This window comes from Zalophus californianus, chromosome 9, assembly GCF_009762305.2.
Source record: "Zalophus californianus isolate mZalCal1 chromosome 9, mZalCal1.pri.v2, whole genome shotgun sequence".
In the NCBI taxonomy this organism is placed as follows: Eukaryota; Metazoa; Chordata; class Mammalia; order Carnivora; family Otariidae; genus Zalophus; species Zalophus californianus.
The window spans coordinates 72,739,416-72,765,573 of NC_045603.1; the positions used below are offsets into that span (position 1 = coordinate 72,739,416).

The 26,158-nt window shown below is 38.5% G+C and overlaps 1 protein-coding gene across 1 annotated transcript in view; it reads left to right on the plus strand.

The window, feature by feature from the left end:
* SLC2A13 (solute carrier family 2 member 13) overlaps positions 1–26,158 on the plus strand; it is a 375,990-nt gene that overhangs the window by 247,548 nt on the left and 102,284 nt on the right. Inside the window, exons 5-6 of the mRNA XM_027592538.2 lie at positions 4,522–4,685; positions 20,669–20,789. Of these exons, the coding sequence (XP_027448339.1) occupies positions 4,522–4,685; positions 20,669–20,789 (285 nt within the window). The remainder of the gene's footprint in view (positions 1–4,521; positions 4,686–20,668; positions 20,790–26,158) is intronic.

A 26,158-nucleotide genomic window follows, 5' to 3' on the forward strand; every position in this document is an offset into this window, starting at 1 on the left:
TGGTAGATAAATTCGATAAACTCAGCAACCACTGAGTACTTACTTTTTACGTTGTTAAATCTGTTGACCTGGCAATAGTGAAACAGACAGGTATGGCTTTAAGGAGTTGGGGGGAAAAAAAAAACTTTTTCAGAAATCCTTAGAAAATGCTTTGCTTAAATATAGCATAAAGGAAAATAATATATGTATTTTGCTAAGCATGTAAAGTGCACGTTTATTCTTTTATTGCTAGTTCAAAGTCCTCATTAAGATAGATTGCCATTGTCAAAGCCTAGATGTTTTCTAGAACTATTCTGTTTTATTCGGAGTTGAAATCCAGGACTGGAAGCTGGGTCTCAAATAGTCTCTGAGATAACAGTGCTCATACAGCCCAGCCGTTTCTGTCCTTGGATGTCTACAGAGAAGCTGTGAAGCTTGTCTTCTGTGAGAACACACTGCCCTCAGGCCTTCCGGCTTCACTCTGGGGATGAGCTGGTACGTGTGAGGTGACCAAAGATTGCCCAGGGAGTCCTTGAAAAATATGATAGTTTGTCTGATAGGTACTCTAAAATGATTTTGAAAAGAGAAGGCATCCCTACTTTAGTCTAAAAGGAAAGAAAGCCTTTTTTGGTTGTTCATATTGTTCTTTAATGAAGAAGACTCTTATGCTTTGTGCAACTTTTAAACATACACGGAGTCCCTTGAACATTCAAACTACTACATAAAGGCTTAGAAGGTTGTAAATACAAGTGGTAGTCCATTCTGTAAGTGGTTGGCCAATAGCACCATTTACAGAAACATTGGAATTCACATCTTTTAAAATGTAAATTCAGTGTATCTTTTCACCACAACCTGACTAAAAAACTAAGTTCATGAATTATTCTGCCCTAGATATGTCATCCCCTGCCCTATGAAAGAGAATCCAGTTATTGCCTGAATTTTTCTGGAACCGATTGCCCTTTAACTGAATGTCCTTGTCTTTTCCTTCTAATTGATGGCCTTTTGCTTATCTTACTGCTTATTAACACTTTTATTGTGTGTGATATGCAGAATAATGCCCTCCCCCTCCACACCAAAGATGTACATGTCCTAGCCCCCACAACCTATGAATATGTTACATTACATGGCAAAGGGAAGTTAGTTTGCAGATTGAATTACATCTGTTAATCATTTTACCTTAAAACGGGGAGATTATTCTGGATTATCCAAGTTGCCCCAGTGTATTCACAAAGGTCCTTAAATGTAGAAGAAGACAAGTAATGTGACATGACAGACACTTGACCACTTTCCCTGGCCTAAGGTTGAGGAGGGCCTCCCGCGCCACACCCCCCCCCCCCGCAACCCCCACCCCTGAGGCTGGAAACATGGAGACTTCTAAAGCCTGGGAAAGGCAAAGAAACCTGTTTTCCCTTGAGCTTCCAGAAAGGAATGGCCTCCTGACACCTTTGATTTTTGACACCCAGTGAAATTTATGTCAGATTTCTGACTTACAGAACTGTTAGTATATTTTTGTTGATTTAAGCCACTAACTCTGTGGTCATTTGTTATGGCAACAATAAAAACAAGTACATTTACCAGTGTTCCATGAAAGGGAGAATGAAGATCAGACTCTAGGTACTCCATCCGGGAAAAGATTTAGTGTATGTTGAAGTTGCAGTGCTTGCTGGCAAGGAGATAAAAGGCCGTCAGTGAATTTCAGCACCCTGCCCTCATTGCTTCCCATTAATGCAGAAAATTTACAGGTGCCTGTTGCCAGTGTAATGACCTGAAATACACTTCAAAACACTATACCTTCGTTTCAGTCAGCCTCCAGGCTCCCTGGTTGGCTATCATTGGAGTGAGCTTTTCATGGAACAGATTTAATTATGTTATTTCTCTTTAAAGTCCATTTTATGATTTTCCGTTGTCTAGAGAAAAAAGCCCACACATACAGCTTGGCAGTCAAGGTCCCTCCACAACAGAAGCTTTTGCTCCAGCCTATGTCATACTTCTCTCTCTTATGCATCTTGTGTTAACCAAGGTAAAGTACTTATGTTCTGTGAGTCTGGCTTAGTGTTTGGTGCTTTTATTCTTCCTACATTTCATTTTCTCTACCACCAGTGTGCTCCCAGATCTTCACACTGGCTGGCAATTCCCTATGAATTCTTTGAGACTCAAATGAAACATTGAATTCCCTGGAAAATCAAGGAACATACCACATCAAATAAAATTGTTTGGTCTATCCTTTATGCTACATTATGACTTGTATATACTGTGATTTTAAAATTATTTCCATTTCATTCTGTTTCATTCTGTGAGTTTCTTGAAAATAGCAAGTAGGTCTAATAATATATTTGTAGGAACTTAGTAACTCACATAGCTTATACAGTAGGTACTCAGTAAATAAATATGAAGTAAACAAATGATGATGTAACCTTACCTGGCCAACCTACCACAGAGATATCATTAAAATGCAGATTTTGGATTCCCAGGCCAATCTTTCGTTATATTCTGCCAATAAAACTTAAGTAGTATAAAAAAATTTTTTTTAATACCTAGGGAACATTTTCATTTTAAGTAAAATTTTGACACTGACCGGCTTACTTTGTTTGATACCATTTCTCCTTCTTTATCCCTTAATTTAACACTTGGAATTTCATGATTTTATTGTATCAAAATGAAAACATGAAAATAGTTTCTCTGTCTTGTTTAGTTTCTTTTCCTGATCTATTTGCAAGAATTATTTTGTGTGTTGGGGCGTCTGGGTGGCTCAGTTAAGCATCTGCCTTCGGCTTAGGTCATGAACTCAGGGCCCTGGCTGGGATAGATCCCTGCATCAGGCTCCGTATTCAGCACAGAGTCTGCTTATCCCTCTCCTCCCCCCTCTGCTCCTCCCCCCACTTACCCACTTGCTCTCTCTCTCTCAAATAAATAAAATCTTAAAAAAAAAATTATTTTGTGTGATGATCTATATTTATTTATTTAAATATTATGAAAATATTGAGAAGACTGAAATGTAATCAAATAGCATGGCAAGTATCAAATTCCTTTGACTTTAAATACTTGAATTTTTCAGCACTTCTATTTTCTGCCTTTTTAAATTTGTTTACATGTTTATTTCTCAGTGGTTACATGTGGGTCTGACCTTGCTGCACAAGTCTTTATGAAATTGAAAATGTGTATGATAGAACTTGGAAACTATAAACCCTATTCAGAAGGAATGAATTATTTTCATAACTTATATTATCACTTTACACTGTGACTGCAAAATGTTCACAATTTGCATGATGATGGGAATAATTCCACTGGGGATTTCTCTTTTTTTACAACTGCTGTCAGAATTCAGAATCTTAAAATGGTTGGCATAATTTTTAGTGTGATCAGTAAAACACATCCTTCATGTTACATAATAATTTATAAGTTTGGTTTACTACTTTTAAAAAGGAAAACACTTTTTATTAAGATGAATGAGTGCATTGGTGTTACTGTTTTATGTTAGAAGATCATCATTAATTTAGTACATGGAGGCCATTGATAAATCATTGAAACATAAATGTATTTAAAAGAGATTTTTATTTTTGAAATACTATGAAAATGTTGATGAATATTTGGAAACTGTGGATTGTAGCTATAGACATATCCAGCTTGACTGAACATTGCTTGGATGCCCACTCTCTGATTTGGATAAGCTAACATGTTTTAGAATGGCTCAGAGACTAGGCGAAGCCATGGTTCAGAATGTGTCTTCAGGATTTGAATTCTGTCACATTTCTTAGGTGACTCACCAGGAGTATTTTGCTTCCTTTGTTTTAAGGACAGCTTTAAAGTAATCTTTTGATTTAGCTACTGATATTTTCATCAGAAAAGAAATGTCCTGTAAGAAACCTGTCTTCTTTAAATGTATCAGAGATATCTCCTGTTATGCATCAACAAATTGGCATTATGGTTTTTTAGAGCTAGTCTCCAGGGAATTCATTTAGAACAAAAATGAGTCTATAGAACCTTATCATGTAGATCGTGGTAGAGAGTTACCTCTCCAAAGATTATACTTTTCTAGAAAACACAAAGCCATTCTCATGCACATCAGGTCAGTTTCTCATCACCTTACGAAATGCCAAATAAATGGACACATTCTTACTGCTCTTTAAAGAGGTTCCTTGTACCCGATATCTACCCTTATATCACACTTTCCTTATTGTGTGCAATGTCTATTTATTCTTTTAAGTACATAAATTTACAATGTACAATGACTTCTGATTCGTTCCGTGGACTTGGAGCTTATCCTTGATTAGTGTAGTAGGTCTTAGTGAAACAACTAGCTGCCCTGTCCCTAGCTGCGGAGTACCTTTCACTTTTAAAGCCTTCAACCCTCTATCCACTTGCTTGAGTATCTTTTCTTGATTATACAAAGTTCAAAATTTATCTGAACAGTCTCTGTGTTGTGATCCTCTGAATACTTTGCGTGAATTCCCATGCTAACTTGATGCCATTACTGTAGCTACAGGAACAATTCTGTTTCTTTGAATAACTATCAGCAACAATTGTTTAATTCTTTGCTCACAGGTACTACAGTGCAACCATTCTGCAGATGTCTGGTGTTGAAGATGATAGGCTTGCAATATGGCTGGCTTCAGTGACAGCCTTCACAAATTTCATCTTCACGCTCGTGGGAGTCTGGCTTGTCGAGAAAGTGGGCCGCAGGAAGCTTACCTTCGGGAGCTTAGCAGGTAGGTGACTGGATGAAGAAGTCAATTATAAACTTTTCTCTAATGATGACAAGTTCACCTTCCAAAATACAATACCAGTACAACTTATGATATTGTTCTCTTAGCCAAATAATAGAGTTCTTCTAGACAAAACGTTTTTTAAAAAAAGAACTGAATGTTATGATATGTAACTAGAATGTGACTAGAAACTGGAATTGTAAGAACAATTTGAATCTACTGAGGATAACATTCTGCTGTTGTTATTTTTGAGTTCTGCTCAAAGGTACAAAAGTGAAAAGAATAATTGGTTTTTGTTCTTCTTTGAAAAATTTGATATTCATAAACTCACTTTTCAACATGTTTTAAGTTTGGTATAATATGGAAGTAAATTTGGGGCATTTTTTTTTTTCAAAGCTCTTTCAGCAGTAGAATATTAGAACTCTATAATTTCTTCACAAAGCAGCAACAGACTCTTTTTGTGTTTGAACCAGACTCAAATTCTAAGGTAAATTCTGGTTGGTGAAGTATGTTTTCTATAATAGCTAAATAAGACAAAATATTTCTCACTTTCAAGGATATTTTGTCTTTAAATTCTGACATTTCATTATTTATTTCTCTGTTTCACTTGAGAGAATGAGACCCACCTTTGCCATTGTCTTCACATGTTGCACCATATAATTTTCTTATCTTTTTCATATATACAGATTCCTAATTATCAATTAGCTGTCTTCTAATAGCTCCTTTATAAGTTTATTCGAGTAAAAATACATTTTTCCGTTAAAATGTAAAGTTTCCAGGCTGGCATGAACTAAATTCTATTTTAACCGAATTATACCTTAAGACACTGATCTAATAGTACTGCTTCCGGCACTTGTCACAGATTTTAATGAGAAAATACATTCTGAGTTCCAAACTCAGTTATTTGGAACACAGCGTCTCTCCCAACGCTTCCTCCAGAAGGAAGAGTGGAATGCTTCCACCCTCTGTTCTTGCCTAAGCAGTGGACGGACTTGAGTCTGATAATGTAAGTTGAACTGAGGGGAAGGTGAGCAGAGATTGTCTGATTAAGAGGCAAAGGTAATTTCAACAGCCAAGGTACACAGGGAAGCAGGAGGGTAAGTGAGGAAAGGGGAGGGACAAGGAGGCTAAAAACCATTCATTCATACACTTGAAGAAACCAGAAGTGTTTTGTCTGGAAAAAAAGACTAAAGGGTTACCCAGTAGATAACCTAATTCTAGCAGATGGTAGATGTCATGAGGGCATTATTTTTACTTAATATGGGAAATATAGTCTTAATAATCAGAATTATCCAACAGTGAATTGGGCTGCTTTATTAGGATGGTAAACTCTCAACAAAAGGGTAGACGACCATCAGGTAGGGATGTACCAAAAAATAAATTCCTACAGTTGGCTAGAAATTGGGTTTGCTGATTCCTGAGGTGCAGGTCAACCCTAAGAAGAGGTAATAGCTGCTTTAAACATTTTTTTAAATGGATACCTACCCTGCCTTTTGAACAGGGCCTCTATATATTGCTACCTTAAGAGGTCTATTTTTTACGAATTTCAGATCTTCTTAAATTTGGGATTTTGCTTTTGAGATCTGAGGAAAACATTATTTTTCTGGTAGTTTAGTCCTTTTGTTGTTTTCCAAGAGACACTTTTCTCATCAGTTCTGAAGGTTTTTAAGGCATTGCAGATCTAGAACCATACTGCTTGGGTTTGAATTTTCTGACTTTAGGCAAGTTTCCATTCTCTCATTAGTAAAAAGCAGTTCATTCTAGTCCCTACTTCATAGGGTTATGAAGAGGACTGAACACATTTATACACATAAAGCATTTAAAACTCTTCCTGACACAGATAATACGCATCTTAGCTACCTAGCGCATCTTAGCTACCACAGCATTATTACTGACAGAGTGGTTCTTTGTTGTTTTAACCATAATGTGAAATCACCTTGCATCACCAGAATCCAGGAACTTTCCTGAACTCTTCTAGCCGATGTCATGTTTCAACCTCTCAGTGTAGGTGCTCTGCTCCCAGGATTTCCAGAGCCCATCCCTGGCTGTTAAAGAGAAAGGATTAAGACAATTATCTGGGAAGACAGTACCCAGAGATTTCAGGGACTGCTTTTTATGAGCAACCCGGCGGCACTTTTCTTTCCTGCCTCGTTTTCTTTTCAGCCAAAACCACCAACACCCCAGCTGTGCACACTACTTAAACCATGCAGTCATTGCTCTAGCATGAAAGACATCTTCCATTATGTAGACACCTGAGTTCCTTCTTATGTGGCCAATTAAAGTGATGATGTAGATATTACGGTGGTTTAGGAGGGAAAAGGCCTACTTTCTTGTCACAGGTCTCCTCTTTTACGTGTACATATAGATGCAGTTCTGGTTTTTAACTGACTTAATAGGGTCCCAGTTTACCATAATGACCAATGGAAGCTTACACATTTGGTAGAAAACGTGCTGTTCAGCAGCCTTGCTAGTGGATGAGTATTACCCTTCCAGGAGATACTCATTTCACTTTCTGATGCCAAATGATTCTGGGTTAGTTAGGTATTTATTTCAGTTTTTGTTTTTGTGTAGGTATCAATATTATGATAGTGCTATAAGTATTAGAATACTGTTCTGTTTAAAATTTCTTAAAAGCCTTTGATCCAGTTTTGTCCCCCTTTTTATGTTTTTATTATGATTTATCTTATGATACTGGGGTAAATTACTGGGAAAAGTCATATCAAAATAATTTTTGAATAGGTATTCATTCTTTAAAAGTTACTACAAATAAACTATGTGTAGCTAGACCTGGACAAAAGAACTCTTTATACAAAGAAATATAAAATATACAGTCCCTGAATAATTTTAAATGGAGGACATTCTGTGGTGTTCTGACTTTTAATAATTTTTTAAAGAATTTATTTATTTGAGAGAGAGCAAACAACAGAGAGAGCTGGAGGAGGGGCAAAGGGAGAGGGAGAGAGTCTCAAGCAGACTCCGAGCTGAGCAGGGAGCCCAACACAGGGCTCAATCCCATGACCCTGTGACCACGACCTGAGCCAAAGTCAAGAGTCAGATGGTTAACCAACTGAGCCACCCAGGCACACCAGTGACTTTTAATATTTTTAAAGCTTGCTTAGAAAACTGGTCTTTCTCATAAATATTACACATATAAAGACAGCCTCTTGATTCTTTTAATAGAATAAGGTCTATATCTACATAGGTTTAATTTAACTAATCAGAAAGCCAGAACACTGTGTCATTTCCCCAAATATCTTGGTAGTAAAATATTTCTGAAAACATCACTCATTGGCTGTCTCCAACAGAATTACCAGAGGGCACTTATTTTGAAATATGTATTCATGGACCTTACCCCAGATGTACTAAATTAGGATCTCTGAAGATGGGGTCTGGAGCATGTAAACTTTAAACAGGTTCCCCAGGTGATACTTAAGTACAACAAAGTATGCTTTATTAGAGTCATGGAAAGGAGAATTACTTTTTTTCTAAGTATTTACTAATAATTCAGCCCTGCACCAAGTAGTTATAGTAAATTATTGCATCAGGTACTTTTGAGCATGTTATTTATCCAACACACTTCACTTCCTATGAAGAACATCTTTATTAGGAAAATTATATCAGAATCCCAAAATGTCACAGTATATTTAGTTGTGAAGGATTCTTCTCTTAAAACATAAAGAATGTGCCCAAACTGTACAGAGCACTGCGGAAGATCCAAGGCCTTCCTCTTTTTTTTTTTAGTTGATATAGTTGAAGAAATTTGCTTCTTTTTTATTATGTTATGTTAATCACCATACATTACATCATTAGTTTTTGATGTAGTGTTCCATGATTCATTGTTTGCGTATAACATCCAGTGCTCCATTCAGTACCTGCCCTCTTTAATACCCATCACCAGGCTAACCCATCCCCCCACCCCCTCCCCTCTAGAACCCTCCGTTTGTTTCTCAGAGTCCGTAGTCTCTCATGGTTCGTCTCCCCCTCCGATTTCCCCCCCTTCATTTTTCCCTTCCTATTTTCTCCTTTTTTTTTTTTTTAACATATAATGTGTTATTTGTTCCAGAGATACAGGTCCGTGATTCAACAGTCTTACACAATTCACAGCGCTCACCATAGCACATACCCTCCCCAGTGTCTGTCACCCAGGCACCCCATCCCTCCCACGCCCCACCACTCCAGCAACCCTCAGTTTGTTTCCTGAGATTAAGAATTCCTCATATCAGTGAGGTCACATGATACATGTCTTTCTCTGATTGACTTATTTCGCTCAGCATAATAGCCTCCAGTTCCATCCATGTTGTTGCAAATGGCAAGATCTCATTCCTTTTCATGGATGCATAATATTCCATTGTATATATATACAACTTCTTCTTTATCCATTTATCTGTTGATGGACATCTTGGCTCTTTCCATAGTTTGGCTATTGTGGACATTGCTGCTATAAACATTGGGGTGCATGTGCCCCTTCAGATCCCTACATTTATAACTTTGGGGTAAATACCCAGTAGTGCAATTGCTAGGTCGTAGGGCAGCTCTATTTTCAACTATTTGAGGAACTTCCATACTGTTTTCCAGAGTGGCTGCACCAGCTTGCATTCCCACCAACAGTGTAGGAGGGTTCCCCTTTCTCCTCATCCCCGCCAACAGCCGTCATTTCCTGACTTGTTAAATTTAGCCATTCTGACTGGTGTGAGGTGGTATCTCATTGAGGTTTTGATTTGGATTTCCCTGATGCCGAGCGATGTTGAGCACTTTCTCATGTGTCTGTTGGCCATTTGGATGCCTTCATTGGAAAAAAGTCTGTTCATGTCTTCTGCCCATTTCTTGATTGGATTATTTGTTCTTTGGGTGTTGAGTTTGATAAGTTCTTTATAGATTTTGGATACTAGCCCTTTATCTGAAATGTCATTTGCAAATATCTTCTCCCATTCTATCGGTTGTCTTTTGGTTTTCTGGACTGTTTCTCTTGCTGTGCAAAAGCTTTTTATCTTGATGAAGTCCCAGTAGTTCATTTTTGCCCTTGCTTCCCTTGCCTTTGGCGATGTTTCTAGGAAGAAGTTGCTGCGGCTGAGGTCAAAGAGGTTGCTGCCTGTGTTCTCCTTTAGGATTTTGATGGACTCCTGTCTCACATTTAGGTCTTTCAGCCATTTGGAGTCTATTTTTGTGTGTGGTGTAAGGAAATGGTCCAGTTTCATTCTTCTGCATGTGGCTGTCCAGTTTTCCCAGCACCATTTGTTGAAGAGACTGTCTTTTTTCTCTTGGACATTCTTTCCTGCTTTGTCAAAGATTAGTTGACCATAGAGTAGGGGGTCCATTTCTGGGCTCTCTATTCTGTTCCATTGATCTATGTGTCTGTTTTTGTGCCAGTACCATACTGTCTTGCTGATGACAGCTTTGTAATAGAGCTGGAAGTCCGGAATCGTGATGCCGCCAGCTTTGCTTTTCTTTTTCAACATTCCTCTGGCTATTCGGGGTCTCTTCTGGTTCCATACAAATTTTAGGATTATTTGTTCCATTTCTTTGAAAAAAGTGGATGGTATTTTGATGGGGATTGCATTGAATGTGTAGATTGCTCTAGGTAGCATTGACATCTTCACAATATTTCTCCTTCCTATCCATGAGCATGGAACGTTTTTCTATTTCTTTGTGTCTTCCTCAATTTCTTTCATGAGTATTTTATGGTTTTCTGAGTACAGATTCTTTGCCTCTTTGGTTAGATTTATTCCTAGGTATCTTATGGTTTGGGGTGCAATTTTAGATGGTATCAACTCCTTAATTTCTCTTTCTTCTGTCTTGTTGTTGGTGTATAGGAATGCCTAAAAGTAACATAGACCGGAAAGGAACATTGACATACTGTATACAGTAACAGTCACCTTACAGGCAATACAATGACACTAAATTCATATCTTTCAGTAGTTACCCTGAATGTAAATGGGCTAAATGCCCCAATCCAAGGCCTTCCTGTATTGAACTCAACTCTGGGTTAGAGTAATGATCAATCCAGCAGTAACCATAATAATCTGAACGCTAACGAATAGCTGATAAAACATCTATAACTTGTTAAAGGAAATAATTCAAGTAGTTTTAAGCTTTAAAGGTGTATGGGTATATGACAGATGATAGGTGATCATTTTAAAATTTATTCCATAAATAAAGTCAGTTAAGATACCATGCCTTGGGGGCGGAGCAAGATGGCGGAGGAGTAGGAGACCTGGATTTCGTCTGGTCTCAGGAATTCAGCTGAATAGGGATCAAACAATTCTCAACACCTACGAACTCAACAGGAGACCGAAGAAGAGAGTAGCAACAACTCTCTGAACAGAGAAGCGACCACTTTCTGGAAGGTAGGACGTGCGGAGAAGTGAATCCGAGGCGATATTCGGGAGGATAGACGGCGGGGGAGGGGCCTCTGTCAGCCGCTTCTGGCAAGTGATAGAGCCGCGGAGCACAAAATCGGAACTTTTAGAAGCCGGCTCCGCTGAGGGACATCGCTCCAATGGCTAAGCTGTGGGTGGAACCCTCGCAGGACAGTGTGGTCTCAGGACCCTCGGGGTCAAGAAAGACCAGTGGTGCCTGAGTGCGGCAGAGCTCCCAGGTATCGGAGCGGGGAAGCCGACTGCAGAGACGGAGCCGAGGTGCGGGCTCTCAGCTCAGGGTTGCCATAAACTGTGATCCGCGGCACAGTTGGGCCACTGCTCCTCCAGCAGGGACCCAGCAAGCAGCAGATACGGGGAGATTCCCCTTCCTCCCCTGGGAGGAGCGGCGTGGGAGCGCACTGCAGGGATCTGCTGGGTTTGGAGACTCTACACGGGGTCAGGAGCCAGAGATAGAAACACTCGGTCACAGGCCGGGTGAGCACGGAGTGCGGCCAGAGACCGGGGACACGGGAGTGACTGCTTTTCTCTGGGGGTGCACTGAGGAGCGGGGCCCCAAGTTCTCGGCTCCTCCGGGTGGAGATTGGGAGGCCACCATTTTCACTCTGGTCCTCCAAAGCTGTACGGAGAGCTTGCAGGGAACAAAAGTTCCCAGAGCAAACACGAGCAGATTGCTTACCCGGACCGACAAGGGCGGGGCAATTCCGGCTCCGGCAAAGACATTTGGGAACCACGGCAACAGGCCCCTCCCCCAGAAGATCAGCACAGTCAGCAAGCCAACCAAGTTTACCGATCAAGGAGAACGGGAGAACAACAGCGCTACGGGAATACTGCACATAGAATTCATGGCTTTTTTACCATGATTCATTAGTTTTTCAAAGTTAATTTTTTTAACTGTTTTTTTTTTTGAATTTTTCTTTTTCCCTTTTTCAACCAACATCTTATCAATCCCTTTTTTTAAAAAAAAAACATTTTTTATTTTTCTTTTTTAGAGTCGTATTTTCTCCCTTCATAGTAGTTACCCTTATTTTTGGCATATATATATATATATATATATATATATATATATATAAGTTGTTCTGTCTTTAAAATTTTGAGATACAGTTTCTTCTAACAGATCAAAATATACCCTAAATCACTGGTGTATGGCTTTGTTCTAGTCTCCTGCCTGATCACATTCTCTCCCTTTTTTTTTTTTAATCTTCTTTCTTTTTTCAAACAACTTCTTATCAATTCCTTTTATAAAATCTTTTATAATTTTCATCTTTACAGTCATCTTCCATTCCTTCATTGTATCAACCCTTATTTTGTACATATATAAGTCTTTCTTCCTTTAAAATTTTAGGAGGCACTTTCTTCTAACAGACCAAAATACGCCCGAAATCCAGTGTGTGGCACTGATCTATGCACTAGCCTGATCATATTTGATCATATTCTGTTTTTTTTTGTTTTGTTCTGTTTTTGTTTGTTTTTATCTTTTTCTTTTCCTTTTTTTTTTCTCCTCTTTATTCTTTCTTTCCCTTTCTTTTCCCCTGGTTTCAGGTCTTTTCTGATTGTATAGAGTATATTTGCTGGGGACGTTCTTAACCTGTTACCATTTTGTTCTCTCATTCATCTGTTCTCCTCTGGACAAAATGACAAGACGAAAAAAATCACCTCAGCGAAAAGAACAAGAGGTAGTACCGTCTGCCAGGGACCTACTCAATACGGACATTAGTACGATGTCGGACCTAGAGTTCAGAATCATGACTTTAAAGATACTAGCTGGGCTTGAAAAAAGCATGGAAGTTATTAGAGACACTCTTCCTGGAGAAATAAAAGAACTAAAATCTAACCAAGTCAAAATCAAAAAAGCTATTAATGAGGTGCAATCAAAAATGGGGGCACTGACTGCTGGGATAAATGAGGCAGAAGAGAGAATCAGCGATATAGAAGACCAAATGATGGAAAATAAAGAGGCTGAGGAAAAGAGAGAGAAACAACTACAGGATCACGAGGGCAGAATTCGAGAGATAAGCGATACGATAAGACGAAACAACATTAGAATAATTGGGATCCCAGAAGAAGAAGAAAGAGAGAGAGGGGCAGAATGTATATTGGAGCAAATTATAGCAGAGAACTTCCCTAATGTGGGGAAGGAAACAGGCATCAAAATCAATAAAAATAGGTCAACACCCCGACATCTAATAGTAAAACTTACGAGTCTCAGAGACAAAGAGAAAATCCTGAAAGCAGCTCGGGAGAAGAGATATGTAACCTACAATGGTAGAAACATTAGATTGGCAACAGACCTATCCACAGAGACCTGGCAGGCCAGAAAGGACTGGCAAGATATCTTCAGAGCACTAAACGAGAAAAATATGCAGCCAAGAATACTATATCTAGCTAGGCTGTCATTGAAAATAGAAGGAGAGATAAAAAGCTTCCAGGACAAACAAAAACTAAAGGAATTTGCAACACGAAACCAGCCCTCCAAGAAATATTGAAAGGCGTCCTCTAAGCAAAGAGAGAGCCTAAAAGCAGCATAGATCAGAAAGGAACACAGACAATATACAATCACAATCACCTTACAGGCAGTACAATGGCACTAAATTCATATCTTTCAGTAGTTACTCTGAATGTAAATGGGCTAAATGCCCCAAATCAAAAGACACAGGCTATCAGATTGGATTAAAAAACAAGACCCATCAATATGCTGTCTGCAGGAGACTCATTTGAGACCCAAAGACACCCCAACATTGAAAGTGAGTGGGTGGAAAACCATTAACCATGCTAATGGACACCAAAAGAAAGCTGGGGTGGCAATCCTTATATCAGACAAGTTAGATTTCAAAACAAAGACTGTAATAAGAGATGAAGAAGGACACTATATCCTACTTAAAGGGTCTATCCAACAAGAAGATCTAACCATTGTAAATATCTATGCCCCTAACATGGGAGCAGCCAATTTTATAAGGAAATTAGTAACAAAATCAAAGAAACACATTGACAACAATACAATAATAGTGGGGGACTTTAACACCCCCCTGACTAAAATGGACAGATCATCTAGGCAAAAGATCAACAAGGAAATAAAGACTTTAAATGAAACACTGGACCAAATGGACTTCACAGACATATTCAGAACGTTCCATCCCAAAGAAACGGAATACACATTCTTCTCTAGTGCCCATGGAACATTGTCCAGAATTGATCACATCCTAGGTCACAAATCAGGTCTCACCCGGTACCAAAAGATTGGGATTATTCCCTGCCTATTTTCAGACCACAATGCTTTGAAACTAGAACTCAATCACAAGAGGAAAGTCAGAAAGAACTCAAATACATGGAGGCTAAAGAGCATCGTACTAAAGAATGAATGGGTCAACCAGGAAATTAAAGAAGAATTAAAAAAAATTCATGGAAATCAATGAAAATGAAAACACAACTGTACAAAATCTTTGGGATACAGCAAAGGCAGTCCTATGGGGAAAGTATATAGCAATACAAGCCTTTCTGAAGAAACAAGAAAGGTCTCAAAAACACAACCTAACCGTACACCTAAAGGAGCTGGAGAAAAAACAGGAAATAAAGCCTAAACCCAGCAGGAGAAGAGAAATCATAAAGATCAGAGTAGAAATCAATGAAATAGAAACCAAAAGAACAGTAGAACAGATTAACGAAACTAGGATCTGATTCTTTGAATTAACAAGACTGATAAACCCCTGGCCAGACTTATCAAAAGGGAAAGAGAAATGACCCAAATCAACAAAATCATGAATGAAAGAGGAGAGATCACAACCAACACCAAAGAAATAAAAACAATTATAAGAACATATTATGAGCAACTCTATGCCAGCAAATTAGATAACCTGGAAGAAATGGATGCATTCCTAGAAATGTATCAACTACCAAAATTGAACCAGGAAGAAATAGAAAACCTGAACAGACCTAGAACCACTAAGGAAATTGAAGCAGTCATCAAAAATCTCCCAAGAAACAAATGCCTGGGGCCAGACGGCTTCCCAGGGGAATTCTACCAAACATTTAAAGAATTAATATCTATTCTCCTGAAACTGTTCCAAAAAATAGAAATGGAAGGAAAACCTCCAAACTCATTTTATGAGGCCAGCATTACCTTGATCCCAAAACCAGACAAAGACCCCATCAAAAAGAATTACAGACCAATATCCTTGATGAACATGGATGCAAAAATTCTCACCAAAATACTAGCCAATAGGATCCAACAGTACATTAAGAGGATTATTCACCATGACCAAGTGGGATTCATCCCTGGGCTGCAAGGTTGGTTCAACATCTGCAAATCAATCAACGTGATACAATACATTAACAAAAGAAAGAACAAGAATCATATGATCCTCTCAATAGATGCAGAAAAAGCATTTGACAAAATACAGCATCCTTTCTTGATCAAAACTCTTCAGAGTATAGGGATAGAGGGTACCTACCTCAATATCATAAAAGCCATCTATGAAAAACCTACAGCGAATATCATTCTCAATGTGGAAAAGCTGAGAGCTTTTCCCCTAAGGTCAGGAACGCGGCAGGGATGTCCACTCTCACCACTGCTATTCAACATAGTATTAGAAGTCTTAGCCACAGGAATCAGACAACAAAAAGAAATCAAAGGCATCCAAATCGGCAAAGAGGAAGTCAAACTCTCACTCTTTGCAGATGATATGATGCTGTATATGGAAAACCCAAAAGACTCCACCCCAAAACTCCTAGAACTCATACAGGAATTCAGTAAAGTAGCAGGATATAAAATCAGTGCACAGAAATCGGTGGCATTCCTATACACGAACAAGACAGAAGAGAGACAAATTAAGGAGTCGATCCCATTTACAATTGCACCCAAAACCATAAGATACCTAGGAATAAATGTAACCAAGAAGGCAAATGATCTGTACTCAGAAAACTATAAATACTCATGAAAGAAATTGAAGAAGGCACAAAGAAATGGAAAAACGTTCCATGCTCATGGATTGGAAGAACCAACATTGTGAAGATGTCAATGCTACCTAGAGCAATCTACACATTCAATGCAATCCCCATCAAAATACCATCCACTTTTTTAAAGAAATGGAACAAATAATTCTAAAATTTGTCTGGAACCAGAAGAGACCCCGAATAGCCAGAGGAATATTGAAAAAGAAAAGCAAAGCCTGTGGCATCACAATTCCGGACTTCCAGCTCTATTACAAAGCTATCATCAGCAAGACAGTATGGTACTGGCACAAAAGCAGACACATAGATCAGTGCAACAGAATAGAGAGCCCAGAAATGGACCCTGAACTCTATGGTCAACTCATCTTTGACAAAGCAGGAAAGAACGTCCAATGGCAAAAAGACAGTCTCTTCAACAAATGGTGTTGGGAAAATTGGACAGCCACATGCAGAAGAATGAAACTGGACCATTTCCTTACACCACACACAAAAATAGACTCCAAATGGTTGAAAGACCTAAACGTGAGACAGGAGTCCATCCAAATCCTAAAGGAGAACACAGGCAGCAACCTCTTTGACCTCAGCCGCAGCAACTTCTTCCTAGAAACAGCGCCAAAGGCAAGGGAAGCAAGGGCAAAAATTAACTACTGGGACTTCATCAAGATAAAAAGCTTTTGCACAGCAAGAGAAACAGTCCAGAAAACCAAAAGACAACCGATAGAATGGGAGAAGATATTTGCAAATGACATTTCAGATAAAGGGCTAGTATCCAAAATCTATAGAGAACTTATCAAACTCAACACCCAAGAACAAATAATCCAATCAAGAAATGAGCAGAAGACATGAACAGACATTTTTCCAAAGAAGACATCCAAATGGCCAACAGACACATGAGAAAGTGCCCAACATCGCTCGGCATCAGGGAAATCCAAATCAAAACCTCAATGAGATACTACCTCACACCAATCAGAATGGCTAAAATTAACATGTCAGGAAACGACAGATGTTGGCGGGGATGTGGAGAAAGGAGAACCCTCCTACACTGTTGGTGGGAATGCAAGCTGGTGCAGCCACTCTGGAAAACACGATGGAGGTTCCTCAAACAGTTGAAAAGAAAACTACCATATGTTCCAGCAATTGCACTACTGGGTATTTACCGCAAAGATACAAATGTAGGGATCCGAAGGGGTACGTGCATCCCAATGTTTATAGCAGAAATGTCCACAATAGCCAAACTGTGGAAAGAGTCAAGATGCCCATCGACAGATGAATGGATAAAGAAGAAGTGGTATATATACACAATGGAATATTATGCAGCCATCAAAAGGAAAGAGATCTTGCCATTTGCAACGACGTGGATGGAACTGGACGGTGTTATGCTGAGTAAAATAAGTCAATCAGAGAAAGACATGTATCATATGACCTCACTGATATGAGGAATTCTTAATCTCAGGAAACAAACTGAGGGTTGCTGGAGTGGTGTGGGGTGGGAGGGAGAGGGTGGCTGGGTGATAGACATTGGGGAGGGTATGTGCTATGGTGAGCGCTGTGAATTGTGGAAGACTGTTGAATCACAGATCTTTACCTCTGAAACAAATAATGCAATATATGTTAAGGAAAAAAAAGAAGAGGAAGATAGCAGTAGGGGAAGAATGAAGGGGAGTAAGTTGGAGGGGGAGACGAACCATGAGAGACAATGGGCTCTGAAAAACACACTGAAGGTTCTAGAGGGGAGGGGGGTGGGGGTATGGGTTAGCCTAGTGATGGGTATGAAAGAGGGCACATTCTGCGTGGAGCACTGGGTGTTATGCACAAACAATGAATCATGGAACACTACATCAAAAGCTAATGATGTTATGTATGGTGATTAACATAAGAATAAAAAAATTTAAAAAAAAAGTTACCATGCCTTTCCCTTAAGGAGTTTATCATCTTAAAAGTTTATTTTACAAGTTATTATTGTGGCACCTGGGTGGCACAGTCAGTTAAGCATCCAACTCTTAGTTTCGGCTTAGGTTGTAATCTTGGGGTTATGAGATGGAGCCCCGCGTCAGGTCCGTGCTCAGGGAGGAGTCTGCTTAAGACTCAGCTTTTCCTCTCTCCTCACCCACCCCAATGCATGTGCTCTCGCTCTCTCTCAAATAATAAATAAATCTTTAAAAGAGTTTATTTTACTAATTATATATCTCATATATATGTGTGTGTTTACGCATATGTATAAAATAAGTTATGCCCCGGCATATGGGATGCCCAATAACCTGGGGAGCTGTTTAAAACTCAGATATCCGATCCCCATTTTCTGGAGACTCTGAGTCAGAGGTTTATATACATCCCAAGCATTTGCTTCCAATAGGAAATCAGGACTGAGAAACACTGCTATATATAGTAAAGAATATAAAGGTGTAATACTGACTTTTAAAGGATTGTTATCCAAAATGCATTAAAATAAAATAAAACTTGTGCTTAAGAAGGGTTGAATTGTCAGCTTTTCAGGAATTTTGTGCATCCAGAATGGTCAGTTCACCATATTTTGCAGGTAAGTTGGACATTATTAGAGATGGATGCAAGAGATACATTGTAATGTGCTGCAGAGCTCTCAGCTAGAGTATATATCACATTCTAACCCGATGACCTCAATTGGGTAGTCTTAAGATTTTGGATTTTTTTCAAAAATATTCAATATTACAAAAATCTTTGGCACTGTGGTCCATTCATTAATGCAACCAGTACTTCTAGGGATCTACTGTACGCCAGGCCTTAGAACCGGATGTATGTGAGTATGTGCTGGGCACACTATCTTAGAGTTTATAAATATAATCATGAAGACAGGTTATTTAATAAGCATTATGAAAGAAACGTATCATGTTTCCTTCATATCTTAAAGTATCACAATTCCCAGATTCAAAATAATCTTCCCTTCCCTACAACAATATGCCATGGAAGTAATTTGGGGTAATAGGTAAGGACCCAGGTTCTGTGGTAGGCAAATTTACAGTAAAATTCAAGGTGTGTTTTGTTTGAAGAGAGAGGGATGATTTTCGTAATAAACCTAATATATCTCCTCTCTTTCTAAAAGACTTCTTTTAAGTTTCCCAGTTCAGGGCTCTGATAGTCTTTTCAGAAAAGAAATTCCTCAAACTATTCCTAGTTCTGGTTTGAGTTTTAAGCCAGCAAGGGGCAAACAAGCTGGATTTTAGGTTCATGGCTTTTTTGATCCAGTTTGGCAAAAATAGACATCTTATCTCCCCTTCAGGCCTCCCCCTTCCTTCAACTTTTTATAGCATTTTCAAAATGCTTGAAATGCATTAGGATATTTAAAATTCGCTGCAGTTCTTCAAGGTGAGTATTTTCACTAAGCCCCATTTTATGGAAGACAAAATTGAAGTTTGGAAAGGTCCTGTGCCTTGCCCAAGATCACAGAAATCAAGAAATGGCAGAACTGGAATATAACCCCAGCATTTAACTAGACACGTCCCCTGCATCTTAAACATATACACCTCAGCCATTATATAATATCACTGTGCTTGCACAGTGCTTCCCAAAGTTCTCCTTTTATCCATTCATTTAATAATGTTTTTGGTCATATCTTAAATTTACCTCCCAGTTTAATCAGTAAAAACTTTGAAATGCCCTCCCTAAATTCCCTATTTTAAACACATTGCCCCATTCAAATTGATTGTACAAATTATCACAATCATATTTTCTTTCTTCCTGTGACTGTGTATCCTCTCAGTGGCTGGAACAATAGTCAGAAATTGGAAAACTTTCTTTTTTACTGTCGGGATGTCTCTCTGGGACTCAAAAGTGAGCCTTTTAAGTGATATACATAATCACTGTTTCTATAATTGAAAGATTCTGCTTCCAGACCCCAGCAGGAAAGAAATGAATACATGTGCTAGATCCTTTCTGGCACCTTCAACTCATGAGGAAAGAATGCTACTCCTGTTTAATAAGAAATGTTCTCTCAGCTGCTTTTGGAAATGTTCAGTTTGTTTGTTTTTAGTGTACTGATTTGGGACCTTAAACAATGAACGCCATTAGAACAATTTTCTTGGCAACGTGAGCAACACTTGGTGTGAGTCTGTTGCCTTTCATACTTTTGATATCTTGGGCACTCACACTTGCTGCATTAGTTCATTGTGAGACTGTCAGCAATCCAAGGTTTCTTTGTTTGAAGATTTTTATTTGTCAAAAAGAGAGAGAGAGAGAGCACACAAGCAGGGGGAGCGGCAGGCAGAGGTAGAAGCAGACTCCCTGCTGAGCTAGGAGCGCAATGTGGGATTTGATCCCAGAACCCCAGGATCATGACCTGAGCTGAAGGCAGGTACTTCACCGACTGAGCTACCCAGGCACCCCTGTTTTTGTTTTGTTTTGTTTGTTTGTTTGTTTGTTAAAATCATTACCAGTCCTCTGCTTGGCTAGCAAATATATTTGCTTTGAATTTCACTCTTGTCATGTTTCACAGTGAATGTGCTAGAGAGTTTTTTCTGATAATCTGTATATATATTAGGAACACTTTTTTTTTTTAATAATCCAATAAAAGCAAAAGTATTTTTTTCAGAGGTATGTCTTGCCAAACCCAGTCTGCTTTGAAAAAATGTTGCCAACTATTCTCTGATGTAAAACTTCTTTTTAATTTTATTTTTTTTATTTTTATTTTTTTAGGTACCACTGTAGCACTCCTAGTTCTTGCTTTGGGATTTCTGCTGTCAGCGCAGGTTTCCCCACGCATCACTTTTAAACCAGTAGCTCCATCAGGACAGAACGGTACTTGCACAAGATACAGGTGAGATTTCATAATGGTTCCCCTGCCTTAACCTAACTCTAATAACTTTTTTGTTGGCTTTTAACTTTTCTAAAATTTGAGAGATGAGTAGGAGCTTGCTTATGAAGGAAGGTAAGACAATAGGAAGGGTGGTGGGGAGGGACCACAAGCAGGAGGAACAGCATGTGCGAAGACACGAGGACAAAAGTGTTTAAGGAAAAGTGTTAGATACAATATTGACATCTTTCTGGAAGTTAAAAGTTGGGATTGATATGGAATCTAAGCAGGAATACTATGAAACCATTTTAGATCATATGTGTATGACTCAGTGGCATCTACATTCCAGGTAAAATAAATAACTTTAATCAGTAATTAAACTTTTCCATGATGTACATGTCTGATAGAAGAGATTATCATCTGTGTATTCTAACAGTCTTCACAGAGCTCCACAAGTATCCTCTCATTCATGTAAGCAAAAAAGGAAGTTTTCTTTCACTGCTGGGGTTCTTCCAGAGCATTAAAAAGTGGAAAGAGATGGTGGGAGAGAGTGAAATAATTCTGATGGCCAATTGCAGGTGTAGGAAGTCTAATGTTAAGTCTAATGGTATACACACTATGTGATTAGATGGTTGGAGAAATGGATGGATGGATAGACAGAGGGACTAAAGAATGCACAAATGAATTACTTAGAGATTGAATGAACAGGTCAATTAATGTATCTGGCAGCAGAGTTTCAAAGTTTATTAACTTCATTTTAGTGGTTGAAAAGGCTAGCAGCCCCTTTAAAATACAGGGATAGAACAAGACCTAGCTTTATTTATTTATTTAGAGCAAGCTCATGCACATGCAGGGGTGGAGAAGGGGCAGAGGGAGAATCTTAAGCAGGCTCCACACACCCAGTGTGGAGCCCAACACAGGGCTCGATCTCATGACCCTGAGATCATGAACTGAGTTGAAATCAAAAGTCAGACATTTAACTGACTAAGCCACCGAGGCACCCCAAGACCTAGTTTTAAAAATAAAAAATGATAGTCCTTCAGCCTCAACTAAATGGACACAAGTCTGAAGTCAATGGGTAAATGATTTATTAATTTATTAATTTTTACTTATATACTCCTATATGAAATTAAAACATTACATTGATACACTGAATTCCACTTGGAATCCACTTGGAACTTCATACTGAGTGGGTATTGTATCTATGGTGGTTTCTCATTACAACAATGAGAGGATATATATTATGCCTTCCAGGTCCCAAATTCTGATATTTACTTTCCTTTAGAAGTAAATGGTTATACTCCTCCTTCCTCTTACTAATAAATTTGCTTATATATTTGCCTACTGATTTTTTAATATTCTTTATCTTGTTCTAAAGAAGACTTAAAAATGTCTTGATAAAAGAAGTTAACTTTAGAATAGACTATTCTTAGATGTAGTGATGTTTACTTTCTTTGAACATCCCACATCAACTGCTAGATGATGGAGCCATTACCAGAATTCTGCATGCTCTGCTTTTGATTTTTTCTTGATAGATATTTTAAGTAAAATGTTTTTAACATAGTTACTTCTGGCAAATTATTTAAAATATTACTGTTGTTGGGACGCCTGGGTGGCTCAGTCAGTTAAGTGTCTGCCTTCAGCTCATGTCATGATCCTGGGGTCCTGAGATTGAGCTCCACGTTGGGCTCCTTGCTCAGCGGGGAGCCTGCTTCTCACTCTGCCGCTCCCCCTGCTTGTGTTCTTTCTCTCTCTGACAAATAAATAAATAAAATCTTAAAGAAAAAATTACTGTTGTTTGAGCAACAACTCCGATATATGATGTCTGATTTAGATGGAGTAATTTAGATTCAGAATAAAACTGATACACGCATGGTCAGGGCATTTAAAGGCAGAGAGTTAGCCAGAGTATGAAAAAAGTTTTATGAACTTCTGATACAGGAAAAGAATGACAAACTTTTGAATGATTGGCATAATAAAGTAGTTTTCTTGACATCGACTTTTAGAGTTTAAATTGCCCTAGTTTGGGGCGCCGGGGTGGCTCAGTTGGTTAAGTGACTGCCTTCGGCTCAGGTCATGATCCTGGAGTCCCGGGATCGAGTCCCGCGTCGGGCTCCCTGCTCGGCAGGGAGTCTGCTTCTCCCTCTGACCCTCTCTCCTCTCATGCTCTCTCTCTCACTCTCTCTCTCTCAAATAAATAAAATATTAAAAAAAACAAAATATCATTAAATTGCCCTAGTTTGTTTGCATAGCAGTTTATGATTACCAACCTGTTAATCCTTCTGATCCTTCTCAGTTGTCATCTACCTAGGATTTCAATACCAAAGTATGATGGGAGTAGAAGTGGTGCAGCTTAATTTTATTCTCATCACAAAAACAGGCAGTAGTTTTTAAAACAGAACCGAATTTTAGATGTCCTTTGGGAGTCAGTGAATATGAAAACAGTTGTATGTTGTGTACCTTCTTTCAGTTACATATTAGGCTTTGTGGGAATTTGATAGTACATACATATATTCTGAGTGATTTTATAAAATAGGCCTGCATTCCCCATACTGATTTTGTTCTAGTCTCCTGGTTGTGTTCTTGTTTTGTTAAAATTATGTATACAATTTCCCCTTTATTTAAGATAAGCATGAAAGTCATGTTTACAATACAGTACCATAGGATGAGTAATGTTTAGGCTGTAAATGTAGGTACTATGCTTTCCTCATGGAATGATCTATATAGGAAAATTGAGCAAATAAAACAGATTTAAAAGGGAAATTGATTTAATACCTATCTTAAAAATGTTGTATGCTATTGAAGAGACTGTAAATTTCTCTCCATTTTGGAAGGAATACAGTTCTGCCTAATAAGAGTTAAATGCCTACACCTACTGACTCAGCACTTCCGCTCGTAGAAATCTATAGACTGTAGCGATGAGTATGTTTTCATTCCAGTTACAGCCAAGTATTCTTTATCTGATTAAACATAGTTTCTTATGAGAGCTATCAAAGCTTTGAGAATTCATACCTTTCCTAAGTAACACTTCCCTCAAATTCTTGACATTTTCTTATTTTTGAGTGTGATCTCAGTATTTGCAAATCGCTATCATAAAATCCTTCAAAGTAGGCAGGTATTTCCTAAAATATATGTGAAATTTCAGCGTTTTAATCTCATCTCATTCATTCGTTCATGTGTTCATGCATGTAGTTAAAAATATTTATGAAACACCTACTTACAGGATTATAGTAAGGATAAATTAATATAAGAAAACAATGCCTAGCACATAACAAGCATTCAGTAAATAATGTAGCCATTGTTATAATTAATAAAGTTTATAATAGGAGATGAGCGTGGGATGATGGGTAGTCTTTCAGAGAAGATTACCCTGAGCATTGGATGTTTGAACTGAGCTCTGAAAGGGAGAAAGGAGCATGCCGGCAGAACAAACAGCATATACAAAGGCCATGCAAGGCACAGGGAACTTGGCAAGTGCAAGGAACTGAAAGAATGCTACTGCAATTAGAGGAGCTTAAGAGAACACGGGTAAGGTAAGCAGAGGCCAGGTTCATGCAGGATCTCAGAGGTCATGTGAATGATTCTGATCTTCAGTCTAGGAACATGAACCCATTGAGAAGTTTTAAGTAGGGTAGTGGCTTGACCAGATTTTCAAGTCTAAACTTTCTCTCTGGGGGTGGGGTACACAGAGGGCATATGCTGATGTAGGGAAACTGGTTATTAGAGTTGTCTATGAGAAAGACGATAATTGCCCGAACTATGGTGGCAATATTGAAGGTAAACAGGTAGACAAATTCTAAATATTTAGGAGAGGAAAATCAACAGCGATTAAAAATAAGTAATTGATTAACTATGAGCAACCAGGTCGAAGAGATCATGAAAATGAAATGTGGTTATTGGGTGAGGCGATCACTGTATTTTAGTAGGAATTGACAAAAGGGGCTGTGTCTGTAATTCATTTTTATTTTCCCTTTTAAAATTTCTCAATTGAGAATCTTACTTAGAGTCATCTGAGGAAGTGTTTAAAGCTACCCATCCCTCATTCCCATGGATCTGCCTCAGCAGAATGGTGGAGGGTATGTTAGAAATACTCCCCCAGCTGATTCCAGTACATCTTCTATTAAGAATCACATACCATAATGCTTCAATTTTTTTTTAAATTTTTTGAAGATTTTATTTATTTGAGAGAGAGAATGAGAGACAGAGAGCATGAGAGGGAGGACGGTCAGAGGGAGAAGCAGACTCCCTGCTAAGCAGGGAGCCCGATGCCGGACTCCATCCCGGGACTCCAGGATCATGACCTGAGCCAAAGGCAGTGGTTTAACCAACTGAGCCATCCAGGTGCCCTGCTTCAATTTTTTTAACTGCCAGCTTCCTTTCATTTCTTTGTCTTTTTTCCCTTGAATGTTGTTAAAGCAAGCATACAAAGATAATCAATGTGGTTCTTTTTCTGTTGAGTAATATTTTTGTGTTTTCCTCTCCTGATAAAGTTTACAAGCATTAAAATTTCTAAACTGTTGCTTCATTATAGACCTCCCCGTGATAATGACACTGGTTTTGAGAAACTGTATATGCCTAACTAAGTAGCTCCTTAGAGTTTAGTTACAGTAAGAATATTTTTGCAATCACTATACTTTCCTTCTCCTTTTGCCAACCTTGTGTGATTTAGCACACGTTGGCATGACACTATAAAACTGTTAGATTCAGTTATAAAACTTAGAATGTGCAGAAGCCCTGTTAGCCCCTAATTTTATTCCCCCAGTATTTGGCATCCTGGTGATGATGTGTTTGTATTCAGTAATTCTTAGCAACTTGACGGTGAATATAGTATTATACTATGAATTGCAACTTTCCATTTTTGTCAAATTTTGTCTTCTATCTAGTGATTTCCATTAAAATTAACTTATTTTAATTTTTTGACCTTGTTGTATAGGCTAATATTCTTTGAGGTTACAGAGGACAATATGTCTGTTGAATAATATCCATAGATCTACTTCAGATGAAGATAAATGAACGTAAAGGGAAAATGAGAGTTGAAACAAAAACCCCCTAACCTTATCATGTACACTTATCTCCAAATAGTTATACATGTCTTTTGCTAGATTTAAATACCCAGGCCTGAATTTGATGCCTGGATGAGAGAATTGTGGAAGAGATTCTTGGAGGAAGTTGGCCACTTATGGGACATTTTCATTTTCTTCATGACCTTTTTATCTTCATGCCTTGGCATTTGGCCAGGGACCTGCAAAGACCCCCACAATAGCAGGATCCCCTATATAAACTTGTGTTTTCTACAGTCAAGAAGTGCTTCTTGGGAAGCCAGAAAGGCAAAAAGGACGACTCTAGTTTAGCTGTGCAAAATAGGGAAAGAACATCCCAAGAAGAAGACACAT